General features: G+C 44.5%; 1 protein-coding gene across 1 annotated transcript in view; it reads left to right on the top strand.

Moving 5' to 3' along the window:
- The window catches only part of LOC134608190 (tubulin delta chain-like), a 35896-nt gene that overhangs the window by 10203 nt on the left and 2331 nt on the right, over positions 1-23362 (top strand). Inside the window, exons 3-10 of the mRNA XM_063450853.1 lie at positions 675-770; positions 2225-2286; positions 3665-3802; positions 5261-5402; positions 5726-5911; positions 6237-6332; positions 6984-7059; positions 22852-22993. Coding sequence (XP_063306923.1) covers positions 675-770; positions 2225-2286; positions 3665-3802; positions 5261-5402; positions 5726-5911; positions 6237-6332; positions 6984-7059; positions 22852-22993 — 938 coding nt within the window. The remainder of the gene's footprint in view (positions 1-674; positions 771-2224; positions 2287-3664; positions 3803-5260; positions 5403-5725; positions 5912-6236; positions 6333-6983; positions 7060-22851; positions 22994-23362) is intronic.

The raw sequence follows: 23362 nt of genomic DNA, 5'->3' as shown, positions 1-23362 counted from the left end.
TGATGACGTGTACAAGCAATTTTAACTTATGATTCCTTACGACAATTATAATAAAATGGCAGTTTGGGCCCTGTTTTAAGATAATATTCTCTGACTTTGGACTAGCTTTAGAAGTGCTGGTTAAGCGTTCCAAATAATTTATTATTATGAAAAATATTAAAATATTTTAATAGTTTTGATATTTTTTATGTATATTAATTTACATTAAAATATGCAGAGTTTGTCAAGGAGACTTTGGATTCGGATATATATTTTAATATGATGAAAAAACTATTTTAAAAGTTTATCCAAAACTGTTAAATCATTTGGAAAGTTATCCAACAGTATTAAATCGATGTCTTTGTCTATTACTGGCAGATTAATGTTTGGAAAACGGGGATTGTGTTCCATTTGATAACTGTTGCATGATAATGGCTGAAAGATTAAAATCCTATCGATTTTTACAAATCCTTAATTGTAATGGAGGCCACAAAAATCAGCAAAGGGTTAACAGCTGTTACTCCTTGCTGGAATGTCAGCCAGGGTGACTGGCAGTCAATTATTCTCGTCATGCCAAACTTTCTCTAGCCCACGATTGAGCTCTAAGCTGTGAGTTGTGTCTTGGATCCGTTGTGTCCTCCTACCAGTGATAAATGGTGCTGAGATCTGAGTCCACTTATTATTTTGCTTTTTAGATACAACTATTTCTCCCGTGACAACTCCATAAATGCAATTTGTGTGGATAGTGAACCCAAAGTGATAAGAAAAATTCGGAAGCAAGTTAAGAAAAGGTGAGTGTTATAAAGTGTTTTACATATTTCCCATAATTTCATAAAACTATGTCTATCACTCTGCTACGGTCCTTTGATCCATTGGCAAGTTGACGCTACATCACAACCAAGATAATTCATTAAAGGGACACTCCAGTGCCAGGAAAACAAACCGTTTTCCTGTCACTGCAGGTACCCTGTCCTTCCCATCACCCATCCCATGTTGCTGAAGGGGTGAAAACCCCTTCAATAACTTACCTGAGACCCCCGCCGATGTCCCTCGGCGGTGGTTTCGGGTCCGCCCACGCTCCTCCCCCATCTGGCAGTTGGAGACCGATCGCGCATGCGCGGCCGCCGGCGGGGGAGACCTAAGGCGCACTCGCGGCAATGCCGCGCACGCGCATTAGACCTCTACATAGGAAAGCATTGAACATGCTTTCCTATGGGGAATTGAGCGACACTGGAGGTCCTCACACAGTGTGAGGACGTCCAGCGACGCTCTAGCACAGAAAACCTGTGCTAGAAACCAGGAAGTGCCCTCTATTGGCCGTCTAGTAGACAGCCACTAGAGGAGGAGTTAACCCTGCAATGTAATTATTGCAGTTTATGAAAACTGCAATATTTACAGCTGCAGGGTTAAGGGTAGTGGGAGTTGGAGTTGGCACCCAGACCATGCCAATGGGCAGAAGTGGTTTGGGTGCCTGGAGTGTCCCTTTAATGTGGGAATTGTCTGGAGTTCAGAGTGAATTGAGTGATTTTTTTTTTTTTCCTTTTTTTTTTTTCTCATTTTTTTTTATTGCCAAAGCAAAAATGTAGCTGACTTGTTTACAGTTTGTTTGGAATATTGAAATTCCTATTGAATTCCCAACATTTCCCACTTTGGTGAATAACTGTGTGTGTTGTTGGTTGGGATTTGGCTGGTATGCTTGCTGTCTGTTATTACAGTGGAAGGGATTGCATTTTCTATTACATCTATACAGGCGTTGTAGTTTGTGTCTTTCTTGCCAGTTCCACATAAGAGAGAGAAGGAAAAAAATCAAAGCCGAGTTTAGTATCTTTTAAAGATAGATGCTGTGATGACAGAATTTGTGTTTTCACCTTTAATCTCCGCTAAGTAGTTCTGGTAAGGGTAGTGGATTGTGCAATGTAAGATTGGGGAAATTCTTCCAAATTTTTATGGATTTTGTGGAAATCTTAAAATTGTTTTCTTTATTAATCAATACAAAGCAGTATTTCTGGACTGATCTCTCTTGGAATGTGAGCAGTTTCATGGGGCAAATGTAATATAATACCGCAAGAATGTGCTTCCTCTTCACAAGAATCACACTTTTTCTTTTGCCCCAATATTAGGAAATGGGTTAGTAGCATCTCCACTGCCAGATCTGTTTAAAGCATTGAGACCCTCAATGATATCTTACTGTCCCTCTAAGAAAGACATTTCAGTCTGAGTTAATATTAATTGTGTTGCACTAAAGCTGTTTCAGAGACTCAAACCTGATTGTTGGACGGAGAGGAAGAGGGAACAATTGGGCCTTTGGTAAGGATTATACCCTAATGCAAACAGTGTATTTGTGATTCAAATATTTTTTTTAAATCTGTTTTGCATGCATTTCTGAAGTACCATTATTTTCTTTTTGGAAAGGGACATTCCACTGCATAAATACAAAATTAAACAAAAACCAAATATGCATGCATTTAGTTATACCCCAAACCAACTTGCTTACAAGATTGCTTGTCTGCAGCCTTTACAAGCCCTCCCCTTCTAACCCCGCCCAGACTTTCTGTGGCTGTCCAATCACAGACTTCCCAATGCAGCTCAATGTGAAGTCTTTGCAAGGCAGGTGCCCTGGGCAATTTCTGCCTCTTGAGTACAGCTTTATTGAGCTAAATAACCAGGAGGTAACAGGACCGGTTGTCTGACTGACAACCAGGGGGGTTAATTTATGTAGGTGCCAATTTCTATTGAAATCTGAACTTAAACTGTAAAATGGAAAAAAGACACACTCTTCATTCATAAAGCACTTTAGCAAACTGTAATTGTACTCCGTCCTGCTCAGATTGTGTGTGGGTGTCCAATTAAACAGGCTGTTGCATATATCATTTGAGTCAAAATCTGCCATTTTCTGCAAAGCATTCTGGGACTGTTTTTCAATGCATGGAGAACATCTGTGCAGCTTATCGGCATGACCGGAAGGGAGAGAGGTTTGTAAGAACAAATCTCTAAGTGAAGCCCCATCGCTTCATTTGCTCCCTGTACGAGTGCAGTGTTTAAGGTTAGATTATGCATTTGTCAGTGGTTGTTATGGTAACCTGATAGCACCTCTCGCGGTTTATAACCCACAATAAATACAGACAGTAGTTTGGATCCCCCCTGCAGTGCTTTGTGTTCAGCTCGTTACAATATTGGATGCAATAAGTCGAGCTGCTCTGGGATCTTATAATGATATTAAGTCTTCAGATCTTGCAGAAGCAGGGAATACAATGTCAAGCTTGGCTTGCTGTGTATAGGGGGAAGCCTATGAAAACACAGATTCTTTGTTGCAGCGTGTTGGATGAAGTTCTGTGCGTTCCTCCTTACAGAGACACATTAAACTGTGTTGACTGACTAGCAACATTCCCATTAATCCTCCCTATACAGACTGCTTTATCGTAAAAATGTTTAAATATTTTTTATAAACGATTGCAGCCAGGATTCCATGTCTTCCAGCTCACTCCTGTGTCTACAAACTGTGCCCTCTATATCCCCCACACTGCATGTCACACTCCAGCCATTTTTGCCGTCCCCAGCCATATTACCCCACCTTCATTTCCATGCAGTTATACCCCATTTCAGAAAAACTAACTTTCTTACAATAGATGTCTAGTTGTTGTTATGTTTTGCCGATAGCATAATAAGAATGTTGGCTATTCCCTAGGATACAGTGGATCTTGTACAAACACAGAGAAGAGCCTGCTGGACCTGACAATGGAGAGTTTCCGGAAGGAGGTGGAGCGCCGAGACTGTTATAGTGGCACTGTGCTCCTTCATAGTCTGTGTGGTGGCACTGGGTCTGGTGGGTACCGAGGCACCTGGTATTCGTAGTTACTGGGTTTGGTGGGTATTATAAATTCCCTTCATAGTGAGTGGGGGCACTGGGTCTGGTGGGTACCGAGGCACCTGGTATTCATAGTTACTGGGTTTGGTGGGTATTATAAATTCCCTCCATAGTGTGTGGGGGCACTGGGTCTGGTGGGTACCGAGGCACCTGGTATTCATAGTTACTGGGTTTGGTGGGTATTATAAATTCCCTCCATAGTGTGTGGGGGCACTGGGTCTGGTGGGTACCGAGGCACCTGGTATTCATAGTTACTGGGTTTGGTGGGTATTATAAATTCCCTCCATAGTGTGTGGGGGCACTGGGTCTGGTGGGTACCGAGGCACCTGGTATTCATAGTTACTGGGTTTGGTGGGTATTATAAATTCCCTTCATAGTGTGTGGGGGCACTGGGTCTGGTGGGTACCGAGGCACCTGGTATTCATAGTTACTGGGTTTGGTGGGTATTATAAATTCCCTCCATAGTGTGTGGGGGCACTGGGTCTGGTGGGTACCGAGGCACCTGGTATTCATAGTTACTGGGTTTGGTGGGTATTATAAATTCCCTCCATAGTGTGTGGGGGCACTGGGTCTGGTGGGTACCGAGGCACCTGGTATTCGTAGTTACTGGGTTTGGTGGGTATTATAAATTCCCTCCATAGTGTGTGTGGGCACTGGGTCTGGTGGGTACTGAGGCACCTGGTATTCATAGTTACTGGGTTTGGTGGGTATTATAAATTCCCTCCATAGTGTGTGGGGGCACTGGGTCTGGTGGGTACCGAGGCACCTGGTATTCATAGTTACTGGGTTTGGTGGGTATTATAAATTCCCTCCATAGTGTGTGGGGGCACTGGGTCTGGTGGGTACCGAGGCACCTGGTATTCATAGTTACTGGGTTTGGTGGGTATTATAAATTCCCTCCATAGTGTGTGGGGGCACTGGGTCTGGTGGGTGCCGAGGCACCTGTTATTCATAGTTACTGGGTTTGGTGGGTATTATAAATTCCCTCCATAGTGTGTGGGGGCACTGGGTCTGGTGGGTACCGAGGCACCTGGTATTCATAGTTACTGGGTTTGGTGGGTATTTTAAATTCCTTCCATTGTGTGTGGGGGCACTAGGTCTGGTGGGTACCGAGGCACCTGGTATTCATAGTTACTGGGTTTGGTGGGTATTATAAATTCCCTCCATTGTGGGTATTATGAGTTCTCTTGCATAGACTAAGTGGAGGCATCATATCTAATGTGTGGAAATTCTGGAATTTGCTGGGTACTGTGAATCTGCCTGGTATTGTGGGTTCTCCTGCTTTTCATTAATTTTGAGTCCAAGGAACTTTGTTCTCCATCCTGCTGTATTTATCTGCTCATCTTCTTTTTCTGAATGGCTGCTAGCTTTGTAATTTTATTATTTATTTTTTTATAATTGATTTGTATCCTTTAGGTTTGGGGGCTCATCTGTGTGAAGAAATCAGAGACACGTACCCTGCAGGTCACATACTGTCCATGACGGTGGCTCCCCATGAAAATGGGGAGACCCCCCTACAGCATTACAACTCTCTGCTGTGCCTGGCCTGGCTGCAAAGGTAAGGGGCACATTCGTTAGAAACCTACAGCTTTATGATAATTACTGGTAAATGAACATACTCCACACCTGTAGCCTAAATACATATCCCTAATCCGCAACCCACCTTGGCCACGCATTCTACCATTAATCTCCCACTCCACTCCTACCCCCAGGTCCATCGCTTGCTTACCACACACATCACCCCTAACTTTCTGTCACATACTTTTAGCTCTGCACATATTAACAACTGATATATTGACCAGTTTCATTTCACACTCTTGTTACAGAGTCTGTCCATTGTTTAGTTTAACAATAATCCTAATCTAATTGCTGTGTTTGAAGGTACTGTGATGGTGTGCTGCTCTTCCAGAATGACGATGTCTTGCGTAGAGCCGCGGATCTGACCGAGAAGAAAATGCCAATGGTTTCAGGGGTGCAGCCTGCAGTCTCACTCCGCGACATGAACACTTACATTGCTTCGTGTCTGGTCGGTCTCCTTTACCCCGTGCACTCACTCGCAACCAGGAGGTAGGTGTATATATACTGAACATATAGTTTGAGCAACAACAATGTTAGCAGAACTCCACATTGTTTTAAGAAATGCCGATCAGGTCAATCTAAAGTAGTCTGTTCTAGGCACATGTGACTAAAACTGTTGTTTAGGATCTGTTGCTGGAATTTGCTCTTACAAGGAATCAATAAAGTCTTCCCACTGGCTAAAATTAATTGTTCCATACTATATCACTGTCCAGTGATTAACGATAGCGTGCTGTTAATGGTTGTTCCAGCTTAGTGAATTCTCCAGTTACATGTTGGCTTCTCTAAGGTGGTATCATGTCTTGTCCTGTTGTAGCTCTGTGAGCATTGGCCTGGAACCCTGGGAAATAATCCGAACTCTGTGTCCCATGTCCACTATGAAGTTTCTCCAAACTGCTCAGGTTAACAGAAGGTACGTTTCATGTGATGTCATACTAATTATCTGTCCCTCTAGATATATTTCTGACCCATCAGTAGCGTGATGATCTCACTGTCCAGGAGAGCATGGCCTATCACCTGCCTCTTAAGCAAGACCGAACCCAAATCTTCATGTCCAATAAGAAGTGGAATTAGAAATTAGCTATTGTCAAGAAAGTGATACAGATAGTTTTATTCATTAAATCTGGGTTCAAATCAGTAAATGTTTAACGTAATGACAGTAAAACTTTTATTTGCTGACTATCCTGTTGTGAAGGTGGGATTGGAAATTGCTAGTGATCAGTGGTGTCCAAGTGATGAATCTCCAGTTGTTTTAGTGCTACAAGTTCCATGATGCTTTTCCTTTCAAAAAACCGTCACAGCATCATGGGAGTTGGAGTGCAACAACATCTAGGAATCTACCTTTTGGACCTCCTGCTGTAGATTGTCCAATATTTATTAACTCGCCTTATTAATTAAGTAAACCTGGAAGGAATGAATTAGGTTTCAATTTCAAAACCCTAGTAATGTATTTTACCCTTGTGATACCTGGATGCTAAAGGATGAGTTAGTATGAATTTATTTTAAATGTAATAATACTTGTCGTGTTTGGTATGCTGAAACACTTTGTTTTCTTCATCTCCAGGGGAACTGCATTCTGGGACAGAGTAACCTCATCTCTTACGCAGACCATACCTCGTGTGTCTCCTGAGGGCCACATGGTATCCTTTAACCATTCCCCAGGAGAGATGTTATTTGAAATTAGGAGTAATTTCTATAACACCCTGTGTCAAATTCACACACTCCACACAAACACATCCCAGAATTCACATACCCACACAGTCAACACAAACACACACAGACAGCACAGACAACACAAACACACACAGTCAACAAAAACATACCCCTGCATTCACACACACAATCAACACAAAAAACAGCCCTTCATTCAGAGAGTCAACACAAGCACAAACACAATTAACACACACCAATGCATTCACACCCAGTCAACACAAACCCCTGCATACAGAAGGAGGAGCCTAACCTCGAGCCGGAGCGGTCGCCATCTCCCAACGCTCCGTTCCCGACACGGAAAAACTGCCGATTCTCGGGGGAATCACCCCACACTGGAGCATAGAAACGCCGGCTCTACCAGGGGAGCCCACCAAGAGGCGACCTATGCCATTTCTACAAGCTGCCAAACCGAAACGCCAGAAGCGGAGATCTGGGGCCTACAGACCGCACACAGGCCTAGACCTGTCGGCGCTGCTCCAAGGCCTTGAACCCCTGGCCGACTCAGACTCTGAAGCTTACCTGCCCACCCCGCCACCTACCCGGACACCGACTATGGGGCGTCGGACGCAGAAGCAGAATCCAGAGGCACCCACGGGGTCCAGAGACATTGGGTCCATGCTCCAACGGCAGCCACTGACAAAAATGGCGGCAAGGGAGCCTGAAGTCGAGCAGGCCGTAACGGATGGGATACAGGCCGACCCGGCCCCTGACCAGGTACTTCACCCAGCAGGGGACACAGAGGGATCAGCCGCGGTCACACAACGCGACTTCCGTAACTTGGTCGCAGAGATAAAAGGCCTATTAGCAGCCGATGTGGCAGGAATAAAGAAAGACCTACAAGCGGTAAATGACAGGGTGGCAGTGTCAGAGGGCGACATCACCGACCTCCGTAGGGATCTGTCGGCCCTATCGGACACGGTTTCCAACATGCACGTGACTCAACAAGCCCTGGCACTCCATTTCACAGCATTAGATGATAGGTCAAGGCGCAATCATCTTAAAATTCGGGGCATACCCGACCCAATCACGCCCGACGAACTCCCACATTATCTCCGGAGGCTGGTAGCCTCGGTGCTCCCACCAAGCCAGGCAAAGAAGTTTTCCCTTGACGGAACATATCGCCTGCCGTTACCGAGCAACGCACGCTTGCCTGGGACAAGAGATGTCATAGTCCGCTGTTCAACCGCGCAAGATAAGCAAAGCCTGCTGACAGCACTACGAGGAAAGACACCGCTAGCATTCGAAGGCGCCACACTCTCCTTTTATCAAGACCTTACCAGGTCGACTCTGCAGTGGAGAAGATCTCTGAATCCTGTTACCAGCCAGCTGCGAACAGCCGGGATGGAATATCACTGGAGATCACCTAGGTTCCTGGTGGTATCTCACGAAGGGACGGTACATAAAATATCTACTCTGGCAGAAGCACCACAATTCCTGCGGAAACTGGGCTTAACGGCCCCGAAGACAACTCCTGCTCAACAATCAATCATTCAAGCACGGGACCCACAGAACACCGACCCCTCCACCTCAAGGAGGCCTCAGACCCCCTCATCGGGGACTTGAATATAGTGGACAATGTCAATCACGATGATGTAGTCTGAACTCTTTGTGATTAGTGCCGCAGCGCACACAGTATGTCTCCCATGTTTTACTAGCAAGTTTTATTGGACTATAGTTTGACCAGAAATAGCTCCATTGCCCACCCCAGTCCAGAACGCTTAAAGGTGCCTAAACACCCTCCCACCCATAGTGAGAAGCTCCGGCTCCCTGAAGCTAGAGTGCCCACCCGTATGGTGGAGTGCACTCCCACACTAAAAAATCCCCCGCTCTCCCCCCCGCTGCCCCGTAGGTTAGGGGTACATTTAGAAGGCAGCTGAACCGCTCATTTGATCCTTACTCACAAAACCGTAGATACGGACTATGCCGCTGCTCTCCCTAAGCTATATTACCCTCATGTCAAAATGTCAATGTATGGTTGTTGTTTATTACTCTTTTCACCAAATTGTCTTTTCATGACATATGTTGTCTCATGTAACGTATTATGCACCCTACCCCTCTTTTATTTTTGTATCCAACCAAACGCTGACATAACAAAAAGAAAACCTTCAATAAAAATTGATTGACAAAAAAAAAAAACCCCTGCATACAAAGACATTCAACACAAACACACCCCTGCATTCATATTTTACCCCAGAACTCACACATTGTCAACAGAGATAATGCAGAAGAAAGTTTCCCTTTGTTAGTAGCCAACAAGAAATTGGATAGAAACTTAGGGAAATCGGTCAGGGTGGTGGTACCAGCTCCACCAGAAAGGGCTTGAACCCTAAAATTATGTATAGAGAACACAAAGAAAACTATGATGGGAAAGCTACCCTCTAGGGGGCTCCCAAAGGGCTGGTAAAGGTATAAAGAGAACACCTATGTTGAATCAAATCAATACCTAGTAAGCTTGCTTGGAGTGAACAATAAAAAATACAAGGAAAGAGCACTTCACTATTTAGTGGTGAAGTGAAACTACGTATCCAGAAAAAATATAACTTTATTTGACTTCTATAACAAACGGATACAATATTAGCGGTATATCCAATTAGTGGTGCCAATTGGAGCTATTCCCCTGTGGTGCCACTGGGATAGCCAGGTACAAAATGATGGCAGCTAATTGCAGTGTAGGTACTTGTAAGCTGCAATGTGAGCCCCCAGGATCTATGTAACAGGGGGGCAATAAACTCAAATGTAAATCCTTGATTGGTCTAAGGTGGATTGACCAGCCAGTTTCAGTTGCCCTCTGGATGGTTAGGTAAGGGTCATCCGATGATTGAGCGGGTACTGAAACACCAGAGAGAGAGACTAAATAAAGAGAGCGTGGGTAGGAAAACTCCTAAGTAATAGACGTGATTATGTCCTTGTGGATGATAATTAGATCCTAGGAGGTATTGCGTTCTAGCAATCAGTACTGATTATCGTAGGAAATACTACTGAGGACTCCGCTATACTAATTCCCTACATTCTCCTAAAAACACCTTTGTGGGTGTTCTGTGCTAAGGCTGTCACTAGAACCCGTGATCTGGTGTGCCTCTGTTAATCACACCAAAAAATTATGCTCCAAGTTAGAGGCTACGTAGATCAACTGAAACAAAACTAAAAAGAAAAGTCAGGGAAAGTTCCCTACAAGTGCATAATTGCGTTCTCGAGTGAAGTGAAGGTGTGTCGAGCTAAACCCGACACGAGTTTCGGAGTTGAAAGACTACTTCGTCAGGGGCTCCTACATTCACACACAGACAGTTAACACAAAAACACCTCTCTGCACTCACACTCATGGACATTAAAGGAACCAGGCACCCAGACTACTTTAGCCCATTGAAGTGGTCTGGGTGCCAACTCCCATCACCCTTAACCCTGCAAGTGTAATTATTGCAGTTTTTATAAACTGCAATAAATTCCTTGCAGGGTTAAGGCCTCCTCTAGTGGCTGAATAATGCTTTCCTATGGGGAGGTCTAATGCGCGCTGCGCATGCGCATTAGGTCTCCCCCGCCGGTGGGGGTGGAGCGTAGCCGGAGCCTGACACAGCGCCGAGGGACATCGGCGCTGGATTCAGATAAGTCACTAAAGGGGTTTTAACATGGGATGGGGGGGGGGGGCAGGAGGGGGTTTCGCAGGATCCTGCAGTGCCAGGAAAACTGGTTTGTTTTCCTTGCACTGTGTAGAGTCATTTAACACAAAATATCCATTTAACATACAAAAACATTCCTGCATTCACAGGCGCATCATTAACACTTCATGCCATAAACATACTGTATATCAGAACCAAAATTCTGTGCACGTGTGTTTTGATGTTTAAAGTAGATTTTACACATGGCTTATAGCTCAGGATTTGAAAATTTCCTAGTTGTACTTTATCAAGATTTAAGTGATAATAGTATTTTTTTTTTTAAACTTTGACCCTTTTAAATTTATTTTTTTCCTTGCTGTTTTGGTTTATTTACATTTTTTTGTAACTTTTTCCCCTTTTTCTTATATATATTTGTATTTCTTTGCTGGGTTTATGAAAACAACAGGAGTTTGTTGGAGAACTGGTGGACTGTGGTTGGTATTAGAAAAAAAGCAGGTTTAATTTTATATATTTTTTTTGTTTGTTTTTGTTGTTGTGTGTTTTTTTTTTTATTTTGACCCTTTACATTTATTTTCTCCTTGCTGTTTTGATTTTTGTTTAATTTTTATAACCTTTTCCCTTTTTCTTATATATATTTTTTCTCCTTGCTGGTTTTTATTTAATAAGTTTTTCCCTCCTTTTTTTTTTCCTCTCCTGTTTCTATTCCTCTCCTTGTCGGTGCCCCTTAATTTCCACCTGTGTGGGATTTGTATTACCAATATAAACCCACTACTGACTCGCAGAGCTTGCTCACTGGAGTTTGCTTGAAAGTAGGCTATTTACAGTAGTCTCTTTTAAGTAGGAGTTTAAACCAAGAGGGTAAATATTGTTTTTGCTCACTTGTGTTTTTTGTAAGTGGGAATCTGTCCAGGGTCCATACCTCTGTGGTGGGTGTGAGCGAGTGGCTTTTCTGGAAGCTCGGATTGGAGATCTGAAGAGGCAAATTGTAAAACTGAGGGAGATTGACAATCTTGAGAGGAGTCTGCTGCTCACTGAGCAGAGTTTAGTGGGTGCAGGTAGTGGTGTGGGTGGAGGTGAGACAGTTGGTGAGCAGGCACATAGATGGGTAACAGTGGGGCGAGGAAGCCGGGAGGAGGGAAGAGGAAAGGTTTAGCTAGTCTTGATCTTGTGCAGCCTAACAGATTTGACTGTTTGAGTGAAGATGTTGGGAGCATCAGCTCAGGAGTAGCTGTACTACAGGAAGCTGTTCCTTCTAACAGCCGTGGCAACAGCCCCTCTAGTACAGGTGGGGTTGAGCGGGTAAGGAAGGCTAGACAGGCTGTGGTGGTAGGGGACTCTATTATTAAGAGAGTAGATAGGGTAATCTGCCGCTCTGATCATCTCAACCAGACAGTTTGCTGTCTCCCGGGTGCTCGGGTCCGGCATGTTGCCGGCAGAGTGGAGGGATTATTGGGAGGGGCTGGGGATGACCCAGCTGTCATAGTCCATATTGTTACCAATGACAAAGTCAGAAGAAAATGGAAGGTCCTAAAGAGTGAGTTCAGGGATCTAGGAAGTAAGCTAAAGAAAAGGACCTCCATGGTAGTATTTTCAGAAATATTACCTGTGTCGCGCGCTACAGCAGAAAGGCAGCGGGAGATTAGAGCGGTCAATGCGTGGCTGAAGTCTTGGTGCAGGAAAGAGGGTTTCGGATTTTTAGAGCACTGGGACGATTTTGCGCTTGGGTACAACCTGTATAGCCATGATGGATTGCATCTAAACGGAAGAGGGTCTGCTGTGCTGGGGGATAGGATGGCTAGAAGGTTGGAGGAGATTTTCAACTAGTAGTAGGGGGGAGGGTCAAAGCAATCTAGAAAATGGAGATAGGACAGAAAGGAGATGGGCTTTAGCTCAGAACAAAGGGGTTGGAGATGGGGGGAGGGGGAAGCTCAGAACAGAGGAGGTATGTAATATTGATAATTCACAAAAAGTACAAATGACTCATGATAATATTAAATGTATGCTTACTAATGCAAGGAGCCTATATAACAAAATGGGGGAACTAGAGGCAATAGCATACACTAAACAATATGATATAATAGGCAAAACAGAAACATGGTGGGATGAGACACATGACTGGGCAGTTAACTTAAATGGGTACATGTTATTTAGGAAGGATAGGAAAAACAAGAAGGGTGGTGGGGTATGTTTGTATGTCAACCATGAGTTAAAGTCAAATCTTAGGCATGTGGAGTGTGACGAGGAAAATGTGGAAGCTTTATGGGTAGATATCTGCTTGGGGCAAACAGAGGGAAATCAATTATTGGTTGGGATATGTTATAAACCACCTAATGTAAATATTAATGAGCAGGGCCGCCATCAGGGCATGACAACCGAAACGGTTGTCATGGGCCCGGCGGTCCTGGGGGGCCCGGACTGCTCAGGTCGTCCGGGCCCCACATTCAGTGGGAACATACCGGGTCGCAGGGGGCCCTGCGACCCCGGTATGTTCCCACTGGGCCAGCCTCTTCTCCTGGGGGGCCCAGCAGCCGGTCACCTCAGGGCCCCCCAGAGGCTGGCCCTGCTGACACCCGGCGCCGGCGGGCGCGCGAGGGAGCACTCTCCTCTGAGTGCTTCCTCTTCAGCTCCCTCGCGCACCGTACTGATGCCGGAGCCGGAAGATGACGTCATCAGTACGCGGCGCGCGAGGGAGCTGAAGAGGAAGCACTCAGAGGAGAGTGCTCCCTCGCGCGCCCGCCGGGTCACCGGGCGTCAGGAAATTTGTGGGGGTGGGGGTGGCGGGGGGGGGGGGATTTGAATGAGTGGGGGGGAGAGGGAAGGCAGGAAATTTGAGGGAGGGGGGGAGGGAGGAAATATGAATGAGTGGGGGGGAGAGGGAGGGAAGGGAGGAAATTTGAGGAGTGGGGGGGAGAGGGAGGGAGGAAATTTGAGGGAGGGGGGGAGGGAGGAAATATGAATGAGTGGGGGGAGAGGGAGGGAAGGGAGGAAATTTGAGTGGGGGGGGAATTTGAATGAGTGGGGGGGAGAGGGAAGGCAGGAAATTTGAGGGAGGGGGGGAGGGAGGAAATATGAATGAGTGGGGGGAGGGAGGAAATATGAATGAGTGGGGGGAGAGGGAGGGAAGGGAGGAAATTTGAGGGAGTGGGGGGGAGAGGGAGGAAATTTGGGGGGGAGAGGAAGGAAATGTGGGGGGGAGAGGAAGGAAATTGGGGGGGAGAGGAAGGAAATTTGAGGGAGGGGAGGGAGAGGTAGGAATTTGAGGGGGGAGAGGAAGGGAGGAAATTTGAGGGAGGGGGGAGAGGAAGGGAGGACATTTGAGGGAGGCGGAGAGGAAGGGAGGAAATTTGAGGGAGGGGGAGAGGAAGGGAGGACATTTGAGGGGGTAGAGGAAGGGAAGACATTTGAGGGGGGGAGAGGAAGGGAGGACATTTGGGGGGGGGGAGAGGAAGGAAATTTGAGGGAGGGGGGGAGAGGAAGGAAATTTGAGGGAGGGGGGAGAGGAAGGAAATTTGAGGGAGGGGGGAGAGGAAGGAAATTTGAGGGAGGGGGGAGAGGAAGGAAATTTGAGGGGGGAGGGAGGAAGGAAATTGGAGGGGGCAGAAGGCAATGAGAGGGAGGGGGAGAAGAAGGAAATGAGAGGGAGGGGGAGAAGAAGGAAATGAGAGGGAGGGGGAGAAGAAGGAAATGAGAGGGAGGGGGAGAAGAAGGAAATGAGAGGGAGGGGGAGAAGTAGGAAATGAGAGGGAGGGGGAGAAGAAGGAAATGAGAGGGAGGGGGAGAAGAAGGAAATGAGAGGGAGGGGAGAAGAAGGAAATGAGAGGGAGGGGGAGAAGAAGGAAATTGACGGGGGTAGGGGGAGAGATTGACATCCAACACACACACACACACAATGCACCCCTTGCACACAGAAAAACACAATGCATTACACACAGACACACATACACAAGCAATGCATCCCTTACACACAGCAACACACAATGCACCCCTTCCACACACTCAGTGCATCCCTTACAGACACACACACTGCATCCCATACATACACAAACTCACCTTGCAGCCCTTACACATACAAACACAGATTCACACAATGCATTCCGTACACACATCAGGACATTCCCCCCCCCCCCCCCACCCACCCACACACCCCTGTGAACAAACTCATTGGTGGAACATGAAGGTGGACCCTGGGACCCAGACCTTGAGCTGTGTAAAGGGCCCTCAAAAAATGGAGCTGCTTCTCGTTCTCCCAGAACATTGATTTTTGTGACCACAGTTACAAACCGCCTCCAGAGAGCCTGTTCTACACCAGACCAGTGGAGCCAGACGGCAGCTGAAGCCCATCATCATCCTCATCTGGTTGTAAGTAGGCAATCTAGTATATTATTCATGGCACTAATCTTTAATTTACCTCACATTAAAGGGACACTATAGTCCACAGAACCACTGCAGCTTAATGTAGTGGTTCTGGTGTCTATAGCCTGTCCCTGCAGGCCTTTTATTGTAAACACGGCGGCACTGCAGCACTGTGTTAGTTAACATGGCAGATCATATGGGTGGGGCACTGTGATGTCACATGGGGGGTGGCAAACTTTACTTTTGCCTAGGGCGGCAAAAATCCTTGCACCGGCCCTGCAGACACTGCATCCCTGTGGGCGGACTGGGGGGGGGGACTCGGGTGCAGGCGCCGGGGGCCCCAGACCTTGAGCTGTGTCAGGGGCCCCAAAATTTCTGATGGCAGCCCTGTTAATGAGGAAGAACAGCTGTTAGAGCAAATTGGAAAAGCTGCAAATCGGGGTAACACGTTAATTATTGGAGATTTTAATTACCCAGACATAAATTGGGACAGGGGGACTTGTACTTCAGCAAGGGGAATCAGGTTTTTGAATGTGTTAAATGACACCTTTATGTCACAACTGGTACACGCACCAACTAGAAAGGATGCTGGTCTGGATCTCGTTATAACAAACAATGTTGATCTTTTGACAAACATTCAAGTAGGGGAGCATTTGGGAAATAGTGATCACAATATGGTAATTTTAAAATAATCTCAAAAAAGCAAAAGCATATAATTTTTAAAAAGCTAATTTCAATAAGATTAGGGCAGCTCTACAATATATCGACTGGCATAAACTCCTTAGTGATAAAAACACTGAGGATAAATGGAAACTATTCAAACAAATATTAGAAAGGTACATTTCACAGTATGTTGGATAATAAATATAAAAGAAACAAATTGGGTAATAAATATAAAAGAAACAAATTAAAACCAATGTGGCTTAGTAGAGAAGTAAAACAAGAGATTAAAAATAAGAAAAGGGCATTTAAATCGGACAAATCAGAGGCATCCTATATAAGATATAAGAAAGCCAATAATGCTTGCAAAAAGGCAATTAAAGTGACTAAACTAGAAAATGAGAAATTGATAGCTAAAGAATGCAAAACCAACCCTAAAAAATTTTTCAAGTACATAAATTCTTAAAACACCAAAAAATGAAAGTGTAGGTACTCTGGAAAAAGAGATGGGTCTGTTAGTTAATGAAGACTAGGAAAAGGCAGAAATTTTAAATAACAATTTTTCTTCAGTATATATTAATGAGAATCCTATGGCAAAATATATGCAAATGATTGCTGCAAAAAAGTTGCAGATAACTTGTGATTGGATAACTCGAGACAAGGTGCTACAGCTATTAAAGAAAATTTATGTAAATAAAGCCCCAGGGCCTGACGGTATTCACCCATGAGTACTTAAGGAGCTAAGTAGGGAAATAATTGAACCTCTATATTTAATTTTTCAAGATTCTTTTGTTTCAGGTATTTTACCGGAGGATTGGAGGAATGCAGATGTTGTTCCTATATGTAAAAAGGGTTCAAAATCCTTGCCTGGAAATTATAGACCTCTGAGCTTTACTTCTGTGACTGGTAAAATATTTGAAGGGCTATTAAGGGATAATATTCAGGAATTCATTGGGAAGAACTGCGTTATTAGCAATAATCAGCATGGTTTTATGAAACATAGTTCATGTCAAACTAACCTAATTGCATTCTATGAAGAAGTAAGTAGAAGTATAGATCAGGGTGTTGCAGTGGATGTGATCTACTTGGATTTTGCCAAGGCAATTGATACGGTTCCTCACAATAGGTTAGTCTTCAAACTAAAAGAAATTGGTCTAGATGATTATTCTTGTTCTTGGGTAGAACATTGGCTTAAGGATAGAGTACAACGAGTTGTCATTAATGGTACATTTTTCAGCTGGACAAAAGTGGTAAGTGGTGTCCCTCAGGGTTCTGTTTTGGGACCGCTTCTTTTTAACATATTTATAAATGATCTTGAAATGGGCATTGAAAGCCATGTTTCGGTGTTTGCAGATGACACAAAACTTTGTAAAGTAATAACATGCAGAGGGATTTGGATAGATTGGGGGATTGGGCACTAAAATGGCAGATGAAATTTAACGTAGAGAAATGCAAAGTTATGCACTTCGGGGTTAAGAATGCACAAGCAACTTACACACTAAATGGTAGTGAATTAGGGATAACCACACACGAGAAGGATTTGGGAATTGTTATAGACAACGAATTAGGCAGCAATATGCAATGTCAATCTGCAGTTGCTAAGGCCAGTAAGGTTTTGTCATGTATAAATAGGGGCATAAATTCTCGTAATGAAAATATAATTTTGCCTCTTTATAAATCGCTGGTAAGACCACACCTTGAATATGCTGTGCAATTTTAGGCACCTGTTCTAAAGAAGGATATCAAAAGTACAGAGACGAGCTACAAAATTGATAAAAGGAATGGAGCATTTTAGTTACGAAGAAAGGTTAAAAAACGCAAATCTCTTTAGTTTGGAAAAACGGCGCCTGAGAGGGGATATGATAACATGATACAAATATATACGGGGCCAGTACAAACCATTATCTGGAAATGTATTCATAAACAGGGCTATACATAGGACACGAGGTCACGCATTTAGGCTGGAAGAAAGGAGATTTCATCTAAGGCAAAGAAAAGGTTTTTTTTTTACAGTAAGAGTAGTAAGGATATGGAATTATTTGCCTGAAGTGGTGGTTTTATCACAGTCCATACAGATTTTTAAACGAAAATTGGATAAATACTTGCAAAAACATAACATACAGGGATATAATTTCTAAGTGGGGTAATAGCTGCTTGATTCAAGGAGACATCTGACTGCTATTTTGGGGTCAAGAAGGAATTTTTTCCTAGTTTGTTGCAAAATTTGAAGCGCTTCAGACTAGTTTTTGTGCCTTCTTTTGGATCAATAGCAAAAACATATGTGAGGAAGGCTGAACTTGATGGACGCAAGTCTCTTTTCAGCTATGTAACTATGTATAGATAGTATAAGGTCTAACCTATAATAGTATGTCCAATTCTGTTTGTTTTTCCATTTCAAAATTGTAAATTTGTGACCCAGCTCTTAAATGGGCTGTATACGATCAGATCCCAGTGACACCTCTTTAATAGGATGTACACAGTCAGGTCCTAGTGACCCAGCTCTTTAATGGGATGTACACTGTCAGGTCCTAGTTAGCCAGCTCTCTAATGGGATGTACACTGTCAGGTCCTAGTTAGCCAGCTCTCTAATGGGATGTACACTGTCAGATCCCAGTGAACCAGCTCCTTAATGGGATGTACACTGTCAAATCCTAGTGACACACCTCTCTCTAATGTGATGTACACTGTCAGATCCCAGTGACAGCTCCTTAATGGGATGTACACTGTCAAATCCTAGTGACACAGCTCTCTAATGGGATGTACACTGTCAGATCCCAGTGACAGCTCCTTAATGGGATGTACACTGTCAAATCCTAGTGACACAGCTCTCTAATGGGATGTACACTGTCCGATCCCAGTGACCCTGCTCCTTAATGGGATGTACACTGTCAAATCCTAGTGACACAGCTCTCTAATGGGATGTACACAATCAGATTCCAGTGACAGCTCTTTAATGGGATGTACACTGTCAGATTCCAGTGACAGCTCTCTAATGGGATGTACACTGTCAGATTCCAGTGACAGCTCTCTAATGGGATGTACACTGTCAGATCCTTGTAACACAGCTCTCTAATGGGATGTACACTGTCAGATCCCAGTGACAGCTCCTTAATGGGATGTACACTGTCAAATCCTAGTGACACAGCTCTCTAATGGGATGTACACTGTCAGATCCCAGTGACCCTGCTCCTTAATGGGATGTACACTGTCAAATCCCAGTGACACAGCTCTCTAATGGGATGTACACAATCAGATTCCAGTGACAGCTCTTTAATGGGATGTACACTGTTAGAACCTTGTGACACAGCTCTCTAATGGGATGTACACTGTCAGATTCCAGTGACAGCTCTCTAATGGGATGTACACTGTCAGATTCCAGTGACAGCTCTCTAATGGGATGTACACTGTCAGATCCCAGTGACAGCTCTTTAATGGGATGTACACTGTCAGATCCTAGTGACACAGCTCTCTAATGGGATGTTCACTGTCAGATCCCAGTGACAGCTCTCTAATGGGGTGTACACTGTCAGATCCCAGTGACAGCTCCCTAATTGGATGTACACTGTCAGATTCCAGTGACAGCTCTTTAATGGGATTTACACGATCTAATTCTAGTTCCCCTCCTCATTAGTATGCTGTACACTGTCTGCCATTTAATGGGATATACACTTTTAGACCAAACTCTAATTTGAATTATCTGAAGAAGTTAATTCTTCGCTCATTGCCCACAGTGAGCCTGGTTTATTGTAAAATCTCCTCTTTAGACTCATGTTGCAGGGTCATTGTAAACTTGCTATTCAGTAATTAAAACCCTGTGTATTATATGATATAGCAAGTACACAGATTGTTATAACTGTATCCATCAGATAGGAGTGCTAGACTCACTGTAGAAAAATGAATTTTTTTTTTTTTATAATTCTTTATTTTTGTGTGCATATGGTTTACAAACATTCCGTCCATGCCCCAACAGCATCGACAGACAAGTAATATAACAGTACTTAACAATAGTGTGGCATTTGATAGTGTTGCACTTTTTGGTAATATTTAATATTAGCTTTTTTCTCTCTGGAACAACCATGATGTCAGCTGGCGGCGGATAGCAGGAAACGCTATATATGACATACATTAGTTTTTAAGACAGGGTTAATAACTTGGTTCATAACACGTTGTACATTCAAGTTTTCCTCTCAGGAGTGGCAAATAATGTTGGCGTAAGGCACACAGCAGGTAAAGCCACATATAATATGCATAAATCTTCAACATAATTATTAAACTGGGTTCATAACACTTTGTACCTTAGAGTTTGTCTCTCATCAGTGGCAAATAATGTCGGCTTAAGGCACATAGCAGGTAAGGCTATATGGGACCTGCAGTTGTTTTTATTAGGGTTGTTAGCTTGGGTCTTATCCCTTTGTACCTTAGAGTTTTTCCTCTCAGGAGTAGCATATATTGTCGGCCTAAGGCGCTCAGCAGGTAAGGCTATACATGACATTTATTAGTTTTTAACAGATTTGTCAATTAGGTTCATAACTCGTTGTTCATTATAGTGTTACTCTCAGGAGCAGCACATAATGTCGGCCTGAGGTGTACGGCAGGTAAGGCTACACATGGTTTGTATTCGTTTTTATCAAGATTGTTAACTAGATTCTTATCACGTTGTACACTAGAGTTTTTCACTCAGGAGTAGCAAATAATGTCGGCCTAAGGCGCACAGCAGGTAAGGCTATACATGACAAGTATTAGTTTTTAACAGGCTTGTCAATTAGGTTCATAACTCGTTGTTCATTAGAATTTTACTGTCAGGAGTAGCATATTCTGTCGGCCTAAGGCGCACAGCAGGTAGGCTACACATGGTATATAGTTAACTAGGTTCTTATCACGTTGTACAGTAGAGTTTTTCACTCAGTAGTAGCATATAATGTTGGCCTAAGGCGCACAGCAGGTAAGGCTATACATGACACGTATTGGTCTTTAAACAGAATTATTAACTAGGTTCATAACACTTTGTACATTAGAGTTTTCCTTTCCGGAGTAGCACATAATGTCGGTCTAAGGCTCATGTCATTTAATGCTTTATATGACATGCATTAGTTTTTGAGCAGGAGTATTAACTAGGTTCATTAGACGTTATACATTAGAGATTTCCTCTCAGGAGTAGCAAATATTGTCGGCGTAGGGCGCTTAGCAGGAGATGCTATATATAATATGCAATAGGTTTTTAACAGGATTGTTAACTAGGTTCGTTTCACCTTGCACGTTTGGGTTTTTCTCTTAGGATTAGCAAATAATGGCGGCTTAAGGCGCGGAGCAGGTAAGGCTAAATAAGACATATAAGAATTTTGGGGGCTAGTTTGTTAATATGTGTAGTCGTCTAGTCCGCAGGATTAAAGTTATTTTGCGAGAGGTGGTGTACTCTTATGTTAGGGGCTATGTAGTCGAGGTGTCAGGACAACAAAGGTGAGTCGATGTCGTGTAAACCCCCCCCCTTCTTTGCGTGTAGGTGTTTCATCTGGCTAGATCTGGGGTTAGGGTTAAGCTAGGATCAGGATTTAGCCTCATTTAAGGTCTGCCGCGGGGGTCGCTTAGGATTAAATGTCGCCCTAGCTGCTATCAGTCCACATTGTTAACGGTAGTACAAAACAGGACAAGAGAACAACTAATCATATATAAGAGGTAAAATAAATAGATAAACAAATAAGAAAAATAGCGAGGCCACCAGCAGGAACAGCAGTAAAAACAATAGCCAGGTACCAATTCTGACAGTGAGCATTATGCTGTGGTTGGGGGTTCACCCCTCAGCGGCGGCGAGTGTTCCTGTTTGTGCCACCCGGTCTCAGGTGCCTGTTGACTGGCGGTTGGCCCTTTGTGCCTTAAATGCGGCAGAGGGTGAAGCCGTGGCTCCGGTCGGCTGGAACGGTTGGACTTTGGATATGTCCCAGATGTGAGGAGGATGCTGTCTCGGGGCTTGAGTGGTCTGCATGGGGTGTTGTGGTAGCTGCAGTGCGTTCAGCACCGAGTCCATCTCTTCCGCTTCAGTAATGCGTGTTGTCGCGCCTCCATGTGAAATGACCAGGCTTCGAGGGAATGCCCAGCGATAGGGGATGTCGTGTTGGCGAAGTGTGGTGGTTAGCGGTTTGAATTTGCTTCGCCATAGTAATGTGGGTCTGGATAAGTCCTGGAAGAAGGACAGGGTGGCGGTTTCAAACGGGAGGGTAGCTGTTCCTCTTACCGCAGCCATGACGGTTAGTTGGGCCGACCGTGTCAGCAGCTGTAATATGACATCTCTTGGTACGCTCGCCGGGGCTTTGGCGGCCCTCGGTATGCGGTATATCCCCTCGATCGTGGCCACTTTCGCCTGTTGTGGCGTGAGTAGGAAATTGAGGAGCCTCCGGATGTATGGCAGTAATTCATCTGGGGATACCGTCTCCGGGATTCCCCTGATCTTTATATTTCTGCTCCTGTTCCGGTCCTCAAGTGCATCCACACGGTTATTAAGCTGAGTCTGAGTGCGCTGTAGATCAGCGTTCTGGGCTTCCAGCTGTGTGCAGCGTGCGTTGAGATCCTGCGAGCTTTCCTCTATGATCTTAACTCGCCCCTCCACACCATGTATTTCTTCTCGCAGTATGGCGACGTCTGCAGCAAACAGTTTGCGGAGGTTGCAGAGTAAGGCCTTGATGTCCCCCTTCGTGGAGGGCAGTTCGCTGTCCTCGTCGGAGGAGGGGTGATAGAGACCCCCCGATGTTGGGAATTCATCCAGCTCGTCCATGTTGCGTTCCTCGGAGGAGGCCGAGGTTGCGTCGCCATGTTGTTTTGGCGCGGTGAGGCTCTGGGCCTTTGCAGGCCGGAGGAGAAGGTCCCCAATGTCGCGCGATCCCATTGTTTTTGTTGCTCCTTGATGTTTGGCTTTCTTCCCCATCTTTGTTTACTTCGGTGGAGCTTGAATTTGTGTGGAGAAGGTGTATAATTTGCTTATTTCAGGCTTGTTGGTGCGGAGCTTTGCTAGTGCACGTCTGCTCTGTGTAGTTGCTGGCTCCGCCCCCCCGAAAAATGAATTTTTACTGCAATGTTTACTCTTAACTCATGACATCTCAGCATCACAGCCTATCTGTCCTCGCCGCTGTGCGCAGCTCCCAGGACAATTCATTTCTCATCAAACAGGACTCTGTGCTGAACAAGCTGAAGCAGGCATATCGCTGTGTGCCCTGGAATCCCCGTCCCATGAACTGCTGGATCGGTAAGTTCTGCTCTGATGGCAAGGGGTTCGCCAGAAGTGCTGTGACATGAAATAGTCTAATTTTACCATGAGATACTTTGTTCTACTTAAATGGCAAAGAAATATTCTTTATGTGTCCTACACTGCGACGCAATGTGACGTGTGGCTGTGGTTTATTTTTACCTTTTAAAGGAACACTATAGTCACCTAAATTACTTTAGCTAAATAAAGCAGTTTTAGTGTATAGATCATTCCCCTGCAATTTCACTGCTCAATTCACTGTCATTTAGGAGTTAAATCACTTTGTTTCTGTTTATGCAGCCCTAGCCACACCTCCCCTGGCTATGATTGGCAGAACCTGCATGAAAAAAAAAAAACTGGTTTCACTTT

Source organism: Pelobates fuscus, chromosome 4 (assembly GCF_036172605.1).
Source record: "Pelobates fuscus isolate aPelFus1 chromosome 4, aPelFus1.pri, whole genome shotgun sequence".
NCBI classification, from domain to species: Eukaryota; Metazoa; Chordata; class Amphibia; order Anura; family Pelobatidae; genus Pelobates; species Pelobates fuscus.
This window is presented reverse-complemented; position numbering and strand designations above follow the sequence as displayed.